Raw genomic sequence first — 10,813 nt, 5'->3', positions numbered from 1 at the left:
ACCTTGTGCGTATGTGTCCATTAGTGGCTGCCCTGCTCTTGTGCTGCAGGACTCTGTCCAGGCTGGTGAGCCTGGGCTTTGGCTCTGTTGACTCCAGCTCATCTTGCCATGAGACAGCCCAGCTCTTCTGGTCCTTGAGGCTGTGGCAGAATTGCTGCCCAAAAAACTGGCAGCAGGAGGACTCAAGGGAGGAGAAAACCATCAGGCAAAGGCCAGGGACAGAGGCATTCACATGGATAGGGGAGGAGCAACCATGTTTTTCTTGGTGAGGAAGGTAGTGCTAGAAAGAGCTTATTTTGGTTTCCTTGTCTCTTGGCTGACCCAGCAGGAGAGGGAGCAGAGCTAGCAAGCTAGTGAGCTAGTAAGGGAGCTAGTGCTCAGCCAACAGTGAGTTCTGAAAACAGCTCATGCAGCTCATACATACTTTGTGGAAGTATTGCTGCAGCTGCTATACAGGCTTTTCTGTCATATTCCTCGGCAAACAAATGGCTGTGACTGGTACCTTCCATCAGCTGGGCAAAGAGAGCTGTCTAGGCAGAGAAGCCACAGTCTCCAAGCTAAGGCAAATAAACCTTATTTTCTTCCCATCACAAAGAAAGAGTAGAGGGGGAAAGTAGGCTGAGGAGAAAATTATGATCTGTGTGGAGTCAGAGAAAAAGCCATGGAGGTTCACTTGGGCCTGGGGTCATTGTCACTGAATTTCTAAATATAATGTTACACTTGACTGGGGTAGCCCTAAAGGTAGGTTCCTTCATCATTCCTATACAAAAATTGTCACTTATGTAGGATGGTTTTACTTGCTGATCAAATGCAGAGTTTGAAAGTGAGCCCACAGTAATGGGAACATGCCAAAAGTGCTTGAAATAAACTTCTTTGTAACAACAGGTCGATTTATTGAGAGATCTCCCTGCTGTTTGCTGATGCACCTGCAAACTACGTTTAGGCGAGTAACACGGAGCTGTTTTACATGTCCTTAATGCAACTATGTGTTATGACAATGTGGTCTTTGCGCTGTGTTCTTTTGCCTTTCCCCTACCCCTCCTTTTTATTTATTTTTTTTCTTTTTCTCTTATTTTTTTTTCCTCCCCGAAGAGATCCAGAACCTCCCGCGGGGCTCACAGCGCCAATTTCTTCCTGTCCTTGCGACAGCCGCGCGGTGCACACTCGTCCGCCCGACCGCAGCCATGCCGGCCGGCTGGGGCAACAATCCCCGGCAGGACTTCGGGCATGGCGCGGCCGGAGTACCCCCTGACGTGTTCCCCACGGTGCAGGAACGGCCGCAACGCAGCCCTCGGTACCGGGCTTGTGCCCGGCGGGGCGGGATGTGAGCGGCGCTGCCCAGCCGTGGGTGCGGGAGGGGAGTGGCGCTGCCCAGCTGTGGGCGCGGAGGTGTGGGCGGAGCATGGCCGGAGAAGGGGGCGGAGCGAGGGAAAGGAGGCGGCCGGATTGGCGGGCCGGCCTAGCAGGGCCCCGCCCCAAGCCTGCGCGCCGACGCGCCCAATGGGCGGAGCGCGGTGCGCGTTGCTACCGCGAGAGATTCCGTTGAAGCTGGCGCCGCCATCTTGGAGTTGGGAGAGGCCGCGCGTCCCGTTCCCGTGCCTCTCCGGAGGGCCAAGGGCGCGGGGGGGGGCCGCGGGAGGCGGGGGAAGCATGGGCGGCCGGCGGTGAGTTCGGGGCGCCCCGCCGCCTCGTCCGTGCCCACGGCGGCCGCGCCGCGGCGGGCGCGGGGTTGGGCGGGATGGTGCAGTCCTGTTCCGCCTACCGTTGCCGGAACCGATACGACAAAGAGAAGCCCATCTCCTTCCACAAGTGAGCGCGCGCGGGCTCCGGGCGGGGTCGCGCCGGGGGCGGGGCCAGCGCGGGGCCGCGCGCGCGAGGTCCGGGGGGAGCCGGGAGGGAGGGAGGGGAGCGCGGACGGACACGGACACGGACGCGGACACGGACACACACACGGACACACACACACACACACACACAGACACACAGACACACACACAGACACACACACAGACACACACACACGTACACGTCACTTCGCGGCCGCTGAGGGCGGGCAGCCTCGCCCGTCCCTCCCGGGGTCTCCCTGGAGAAAGCCGAGAGACGAGACCCTCTGATCCGCCGGTTCCAGAGCCGGAGCAGGCTGAGACACCCCCCTCGCTGGGGGGCAGGAGGGTTTTCGCTCCGGCCAACCCCCGCCTCATAAAGCTTTCCAGAAAAGCTGAAAGTGCCGCTTTCTTGCAGGTTTCCTCTTACAAGACCCGATCTTTGCAAGAAGTGGGAAGCTGCTGTTAAGAGGAAAAACTTCAAGCCGACCAAGTACAGCAGCATTTGCTCAGAGCACTTTACCCCCGATTGCTTTAAGAGGGAATGCAATAACAAGCTCCTAAAAGAGAATGCTGTGCCCACCATATTTTGTTACACTGAACCTGGTGAAAAGGTAAACCCAAAGCACCCATGTGCTGGAACGTGTAATGTGTGTCACTGGTGGCAGTGTGGCGAGCAGGGAGAGGATGCAGGCTGGGAAGGGTGAAGGCTGGCAGGATACTGAGCCTGTGTACCTGGGGTCACCAGCAGGGCTGTGGTGACTGAAAGAGCTCCAACAGCTCTGCTTGTTTCCTGTGAGACTCTCTGAGGCTTTGGAGTGCAGAGTGTACAGACAGACAGTAGATCTGGCCTACTCATGTGTCCATTTAATTCAACATCCATATGCAGAATTAAATGGAATGGCAGCAAAGTTAGGAGGTATTGCCCTGTAGTTAAACTGTTCCACAGCATTTCCTGCATATCCGGGGTCTAAGAGAGCCTTCATTAATGCTTGTGAGTGGCACTTACTGTCTTTCCATGGCTGATGGCTACTGCTGGCATTGAGGACATGGTGGATGTTAACTGTGAAACTTAACTGGCCTCTTTAAGAGGGCTCTGCCCTCTGGCTTTGCTAAATTAAAGTGAGCTGCTGAACCTTATCTGCACCTGCTGTCTGTCTGTCCTGAGAGCACCTCTGTCTCACCTTAGCCTTGTGATCAAAAGCCAGACTTGTCCCTGACTTCTGATGGTAGAGTCTTCTGTGCGAGGTATTCTTCCCCTCACTGTGCCAGTAATGCAGTTTACTGTGAGATTCAAGTCACTTAGGAGTTCTAACTCCTTGATGTAATAACTTGAAGACAAGAATGGAAAAGATGGATTTTTAACTACTTTAAAGGATATAAAATATTTGATCTCTTATCACTGCCACAGAGAAAATGGCAAAGGAGACACTGGTAGATAGAGCAGGTCTGGGGAGCAAAAGATTAAATGACATGAAGTGCACAGAAGAAAATTCCGAATTTTCTTGTTCATTTTTTCTCTTTATATATGGTACTGGAGTTCTGCAGAAATAAAAAGGCAATGTATTGAAACACATTCTCATTTGAAAAATAAAGAGTGGCTAATAACAGATAAGAGAATATAAACAATGTAAGCAGAGAAACAGACAATGTACAGGGGAATATGTCTGTGGTTTTTGTTTGATTACCCTTCCTTGCTTATCTGTGCAGTACGTTTTCTTCATCGTGTGTAAAATACTTGCAAATTTTTTTACAGTCTGAAAGCTGAATGGGTGTATAGGGTAGTCTGCAAAAGTACTGTTGGTGCAGCAGGATTAGTAGTGAGCCACGTTCCCAGTTTCACTGTCATACCTGGATCTAGAAAAACACAGAAGAGTGAGTGCCTTTTAATTCTGAAGGATTTTGTTCTATTCTTATTTGTCTCATGGCACTTTTGAATAAACTGCCACATATCTTCAAGTAACAATGTAATAATGAAGAATAATAGTGGTTGTTTTGGAGTTGAATCCACGCTGATTTTGAATTACAGGCTTTTATCTTTTGCACTATGTAATTTGGTATACTTTCTTTTTCTTTACTAAGATCTTACAAAAAGTATTTATTGGCTGGAAGAAGTAATTAGAAGTCACTGATGATGTCACAGAGATACCGAAGATCTGTTCTCTGTGATACGTTGTGACTATAATAATTTCTGTATAGAGGTAGCATATGCTCTATAGCTTCAAACTGAAGTCTCTGTGAATTTAGCAGTCCAGCAGTGATCTGATTTTTGGTTTTCTTTCTGTCAAGAATGAGTTTCTTTTGGCTGGCTGGACCTTCACCTTGTAGAAGAAAGAAAACCTTTCATGTTTTTTGATATAAAGATTTGATAGTGACAGCTGCTAGGGTCAAGCTCTTCAGAATATTCATGTGTGAGTTAGGTAGGCTAACAGCAGTGTTTTTTTATAACTGAGAAATCAGAGTGGTAGTTGGCTGATTTTGTGCTTTTATGTGCTTGGTTGCATTTGAGTGCATATTAAACTTCCCTTTAGTGCCAGTCACCACTTTCCTTCAATACCAATCACCAAACTGCCTTTTCAATTACTGTCTGCCAAGTGTTATAGTTTGTATGAGGGACAGGTAGACATCTGTCTTGCTTGCCTGTTAAGTCAAGGAAGTTAATAATATGACCTTCAGATCTGATGAACTTGATATTTTGATGGTGAGGACTGTTGGCTGTTCTTAAAATCCACATTTTCCTGGTCCTTAAGCTTTTCTTTGTAATAGTAGTATTGGGAAAAGGTGGGTAGGTAGAAATTTTTTCAGTGCCTCTTTTACTGAGAATGTTTTAAGCTTTCTTTTTAATAGGCAGTATGCAAGCTCTCTGTTTTCAACAGTGCTTTTTCAATCAATATGTGCACAGAAGCATTTCTGAATTATACTGGATTCTTTTGGGGAAGAAAGGATCTGATTCTCTGCTCTGGCCTATACTTAAATGGCTTGGTATCTGTGTTGTCCTGAGCTCTACAAGTGGACCTGTCAAGAGCTATGTGATAACACCTGCAGTTTTATCTGCAAAAAAAACTCCTGCAGCGGAGTTGAGCCAATTAATATTTTGCAGCTGCCAAAAGGGAGAACTGTGCTTCTTCCTCGTCCATTCCATCTGCCTGCTATGCAGTCCTGTTCCTTAACATGACCTGGCAGTGTGAGGTCAGAGCCCAGAAAGCCAAACATGTCTTGGGTTGCATCCAGAGCTGCGTGGGCAGCAGGGGAGGGAGGGGATTCTGTCCCTCTGCTCTGCTCTGGTGAGACCCCAGCTGGAGCCCTGCATCCAGCTCTGGGGTCCAGCACAGGAAGGACACAGAGCTGTTGGAGGGAGTCCAGAGGAAGCCAGGAAGATGAACAGAGGGATGGACCACCTGACTTAGCAACACAGGCTGAAAAAGTTTGGGATATTCAGCCTGGAGAAGAGAAAGTGGTGTGGAGACCTCACAGTAACTTCCCAGTATCTAAAGGGGGCCTACAAGAAGGCTGGAAAGGGACTTGTTTATGAGGGTGGGTGGTGACAGGCCAAGGCGGTATGGCCTTAAACTGCAGGAGGGCAGATCTAGATTAGATCTTAGGTATAAATTCTCCACTGTGAGGGTGGTGAGGCACTGGAACAGGTTGCCCAGAGCAGCTGTGAATGCTCTATCCCAAGAATTGTTCAAAGTTTGGATGGGGCTCTGAGCAACCTGATCTAGTGAAAGGTATCCCTGCCCATGGTGGAGGGGTGTTGACACTAGATGATCTTTTAGGGTCGCTTCCAAACTAAACCATTCTATAAATCTATAGATTTATAGATCTTCTTCCACGTATCAGGGCAGGTGTATGTCATTCTTTTGTTACATTTAATAATGGACAGAAAATCTCTGCAGCGATAGTGGGAGATCAAATAGCTTTCTGTCATTTTAGCAATTATGTTTGAGCAAAGAGTAAATACCAAGGATGAGAAGACTGCTTTGCAGCTGAAGAACTTTTTATTTTCATTCATGGTTTCTCCTTTAACCAAAACCTTATGCTGCAGCCCCAAACCAGTATCAGAGTCCCTCGCAGTTGTTGAGAAGACTGGTGTTACTGTGTTTTACCTCTCTGCTCTGCCAGCCTATCAGCCTGCTCAATAGTTGACCCTTATTCTACCTCAGCAGAAGAATGTCCACTTCTGATGTGTTTTTGATTAAGTTAGCTGGTAAGTTCAATTGCATAGTGGTATGGTGCAGCAGAAAGGAGGAGGGACAGAGGGGAATGGGATGGCAGCAATGAGTTACTAGGTCATCTGAATTTCGTTTTATGGAACTGCAGTCCCTGTTCTTGCTTCTTAGGTAATTACATAGATTCCAAAAATCTAGTGTTCAAAAGCCTACTTAGACAAGGGTTTGAGTTTCAAAGAGTCTGTGATACGAAGCTGCTTAAAAATATGTCCAGTTGAGAAGCCAGACAAAGCAGGCCCAGAAATGTGTTCCAGTTTTGAAAATCCTGTCTTTGAAATTTATTTTATTAATTTAAATCCTGGTTGTTTAGATTATTCTGGGGCTGTAATAAGAGAATTGTATTGTAAACAATGTTAAGCATGAAAATATACATTTTTTTTCTTGTTCTTTCTAGACTGAAGAATTTGCAGAGCAGCCAGAAGATCCACTTCCGCCTCCTCCACTGCCACCACCGCCACCACCTCCACCACCACCACCACCACCGGCAGCTCCAGTACTACCACAGTCTCCATCAACTCCTTCTTTTCATTTGTCTCAAATAGATGCCAGATTTGTAGATCCAAGTATTGGATTATTGATGCCCCCTCTCCAGACCCCCAGCAATCTTGCTGTTTTTTGTGATCATAACTACACCGTAGAGGATACAGTCCATCAGCGAAAAAGAATTCAACAGCTGGAGGAGCAAGTTGAAAAACTGCGGAAGAAGCTCAAGACAGCGCAACAGCGGTGCCGGCGTCAGGAAAGACAAATTGAGAAACTGAGAGAAATTGTTCAGTTTCAGAAAGAAAAAGACATTTTGGCAGGAAAAGGTTATGTGATTCTGCCTAATGACTATTTTGAAGTTGTAGAAGTACCTGCCTAACAGTCACGAACATCAGTTTTCACTTTGGTAGGCCAAGGAATTTCTGTAATTTAGGTTAAAACCTAAATTCTTTCTAATATGTAAGACTTTCCAGAATTCTAAAACAATAATTAAGCAGTCATATAAATAAGATCTTATTTTTTCTTCACTGTCATTTCAGTTTGATACACTTTTAATATATTGAAGATGCAAGCATCTCAGAATTAGAATATGCAATTAATTTACAAAATATGGATTGCTTCCAGAAGGAGAGGATGCCAGATTGAAGACGCCTAAGAATTTGTTTTTTTTCACAATGTCTTTGTTATGCTTGCAGGGGCTGGGAACTGAATCTGGCTGAGAGTGAAGTTTAGGTGGTTGTACACCTAGTGCTTTGTCAAGACTTTTAATGCTGGCTTTGGTAATCCCCAAAGTAAGTAGTTTTCACTGAATTTAGAAAGAACAGAATTAGGTCAGCTAACATCTGCAAGTGCTGCAGAAAGATAGATAAGATGCACATTTCAGTCTGGGAAAACTTCCAACTTCAGTTTGCTATGCATTTGAAGCACTGCAAAAAGTCTAATTCCTGCATCCCTTTGGGTGAGGTATGTAAATGAACCACTTCTTTTGAGGAACTGTTCACCACATGTGTGTTTTGCCAGCAATGAGGAGAATTCATTAGCATAGCTAACGAGAGCTGTAGAAGCAGCTTTTGTTTTGAGGGCACTGAAAAATAGTCCTGAAGTGCAGGGCTGAACTGAACATGTATGTTACTTCACCGTTGGCAGGATCAATAAGACAAGGTACTGTTTTACAGTGACTGCTTGCAGAAGGATGCTGATAATATACAGTCCCAATATTTTGTAGGGTCATCTTCCCATAAACACTGTAACGGTAGAGTGTTGCCCTTGGTTTTGAAATTAACTCACATGTCAGCCATGTGTAGCTTCAGGAAATTAAGTGTTTGTTCTTTATCCAGGGGGTCAGGCATTTATGACTTTGCAGTATACAGTGGTTTTATTTCTTTCCTTTTTTCACTCCCCAGGGGGCATCCACCAAAGGGCAAATAGGGAACTAGACTTTGGAGTTGCTTGGTGCTAGACTGGTTTATAATATCTCAAATGCTGCTGCCTCTTCTTCAGCCTTACTAAGACTCTTTCTAGTAATAGCATGATAAAGTAGTGCTGCAGTTTGCACTTAACTTTCTAATAATTTATTTAGTTAATAAACTCATTCAAAGTGAGAGAAAATGGCTAATCCTAATGTGGGCTTCACAGCTGAAATTTGTGGATATACAAGATGTAAGAAAAATTTCTGAGTCTGTGTCAAATTTGTGTGCAGTGTGGGTTCTAGCTCTGATGTTAAGCAAGCGTTGTTCATGATGGCTTTAAAAGCTTCCCTTAATATCCTGTTAGCGTGACATTTTGAAATATTTCAAACCAGTCTTGATACTTCTGACCTCACTCATGCCACGTGTCTATTTTCCCTATCATTTCATACACTTAAAATGAACAAAAATGCCAATGCTTCCTTTTGTGTACATTTATTATACCTAATTAAAAATTTGAAAAGCAAATGATGCGTTAGATTTTTAATTACGCTCTCTTTCCCCAGGATTTTTCCAAAATTGTCTTGACATTTTGGATTCTTATTTTCTGTTAGTTTCCTTGTTTAGATGTTGGGTTCCCAAGCCTTGTTGCTGTTACGCTTTGTGTTTAAAATTGGTAAAATTCAAAAATGACAACTTTAAAAACTGTTGCTGTGCTGTTGGCATGTGTGCCAGATAGCAGATTGTGTCTCTTTTCTCTGCAGAATATCCTCTCTTCTTACTCTGCAGGAATTTCAAGTGTGACTTCCTGAGGCACAGTGGATTGCTGCAATACCACACCCCCTGCCACCCACCTCTGCACCCCAACACATGATTGTGCACTCCTGCTACAGGAGGATACACAATCAGAGTACAGAACAGGAGAGGCAGCAAAGGGCCAACAGTACCACACCTGATACAAGTTAAAGATGAGGCCAAAAGCAGGACATGAGTAGAAGTAAATCCTCTGGATGCAATGAACATCATGTCAGCTTCTGAAAATACATGGGTAGCTTCCTACTCTGAATGTTCAACACCATTTCTTTCCAGCTGGGCCAAGCTTCCCTGTTTCCCTCATTCCCAGTGCTCTGGCTGCTGTGTGTGTTGGGCTCTTCCTTTGGGTGTTTTAGCTTCATAACCCTTCAGGGAAGCAGCTGAACAAAACTAGGTCTGAAAGTTAAATTTAAGGTACACTGGTAGATGGCTGACAGATGGTTGGTCTGTGGAGTCCTTGTGTATTTAAGCTGTTTGCATGGGTGAAGTTGATTTAACAGCTGACTCAAATAAATGTTTCTTCTGTTGAGAGGGCTGGTTATTCCTTGTCTGGACAGTTTCTGAAGTAATATGCTGAAGAGGGGACTGCTGCCCAGTTGTCTTCCTTTCATCTTACCAGAGGATGTTTCTAAGAAGGGGATGAAGCCTATTGTGACAACAGGCTCGAATTTTTCCTGAAGCAGCTGGTTTGGTTGTTTTTTTCTTCCCCTTTCAAAAAAAAAATCGTGTTAACTCCTGACGTAGTCATGTCTGGGCTAAGTGTGGTCTTTTGTAGACCTATGGGGGCACTCAGTACCACAGAGCTCTGAAATGGGGAGAAAAGACTGGTATGGAAACAACTGATTGTCTTTCAGCAATTGACTTTCTATGCACTGCACCCTAATCCTCTTTCACAATCTCTCTTGATTGGTAGCATTATGGAAAGAGAAGATGAAGGCTCTCTGCTACTGGCAAAGCTAGGAAAAGAATTCCAACTAATAAGCACAATATGTTCCACAAGCATGTGTTAAAATTTCCTCTGGTTTTGGGATCTGTTACATCCACGCAATCATCTGTTAAAGAGGTTTGCAACAGTTACTATTTGCATTGGCCACAGCTGCTACCTGGATTAGCACCAATTTCATAAACATCTCTGAAAATACCTGATTGGGAGTTAAAAAGTGGAGGTTGTAATTGCAGGATGTCATGTGGTTGTTCAGGTGTATGTGAAGTAGTTGACATAAAGTAAAAGCACTTTACTGAAGCCTATTTTATAAACTGAAACATTTAAGCAAGTTAGAAAATAGCAAAATTGGCAATAAATGTTTGATCATTAAGTTATAGAAAAATTTGTTTTGAAATGGGCAGATGCTTCAACAGATAGGAATTGGAGACTTCTAAACAGAAGTCTTGGCTTACTTCTCCCTGTTGCCCCAATTCCCCTTTTGCTGCAGCAGGGTATCTGATTTATATGTAGTGTTTGGTTTTTACTTCTTACACCTCTGCAAAGTATTAGATTTCCCTGTCTAACTGGGACTTTTCAAACTCAGAGGTATGTTTGTTTCATGGGAGAAAAAGAAAGAATAGCTAAATACTTGAATTACTTCTTGTCATGCTAAGGGAGTTCTTTGTCAGTGCTCTGTTTGCTTCTTTGTTTCCAGTTACCATCTCGTCTGTGTTGTCAGTGGTGTGGTGTTAAAAATGTGGCAGCATATTAAAGAAATCAAAATATCCAAGAAATCTTCTGTCTTGCTGACATTTCATTTTCCTTCAGCTTTGTTAGGATTTAAGGCCTTGGTGTCCTGTGTGAATTGTGAAGGAGTTCTCTTGTAGCAGAAGGAAGTGCTAAGCAAATCCCACTCTGAATGTAGGAAGAAAGAAAGGAAAATAGTTGCTCGGGTAAAACTAAAATCTCAACAGCTTCTGAATACTTTCCAAAGGACACCTCCTGATACTTGCTTTTCTGGACCCAGACTAGTTGTCCATTGCTTGCTTGCTTGCTTGCTTGCTTGCTTTCATGAGATCCGTTTTAGGTTGTAGTCAGTAGCCTTATCTGTTTCCTGTCAGCTTACACCTTCAT

At 44.7% G+C, this 10,813-nt stretch overlaps 1 protein-coding gene across 2 annotated transcripts; it reads left to right on the top strand.

Annotated features, from left to right (window-relative positions):
- Window positions 1–1,714: 1,714 nt before the first annotated feature.
- Window positions 1,715–8,463, top strand: THAP1 (THAP domain containing 1). Of its 2 annotated transcripts, XM_062512950.1 has the most exons (4): window positions 1,715–1,809; window positions 2,242–2,437; window positions 6,447–6,505; window positions 6,602–8,463. In XM_062512950.1, exons 1-4 carry the CDS (start codon window positions 1,739–1,741, stop codon window positions 6,912–6,914), a joined length of 639 nt encoding a protein of 212 aa, XP_062368934.1. In that variant the 5' UTR covers window positions 1,715–1,738; the 3' UTR covers window positions 6,915–8,463. The 2 variants fall into 2 exon arrangements, with proteins under 2 accessions (XP_062368934.1, XP_062368933.1); XM_062512949.1 differs by having other exon boundaries at window positions 6,447–8,463.
- Window positions 8,464–10,813: the final 2,350 nt, after the last annotated feature.

The sequence above is a fragment of the Cinclus cinclus genome, chromosome Z, assembly GCF_963662255.1.
Source record: "Cinclus cinclus chromosome Z, bCinCin1.1, whole genome shotgun sequence".
Lineage (NCBI taxonomy): Eukaryota > Metazoa > Chordata > Aves > Passeriformes > Cinclidae > Cinclus > Cinclus cinclus.
This window is presented reverse-complemented; position numbering and strand designations above follow the sequence as displayed.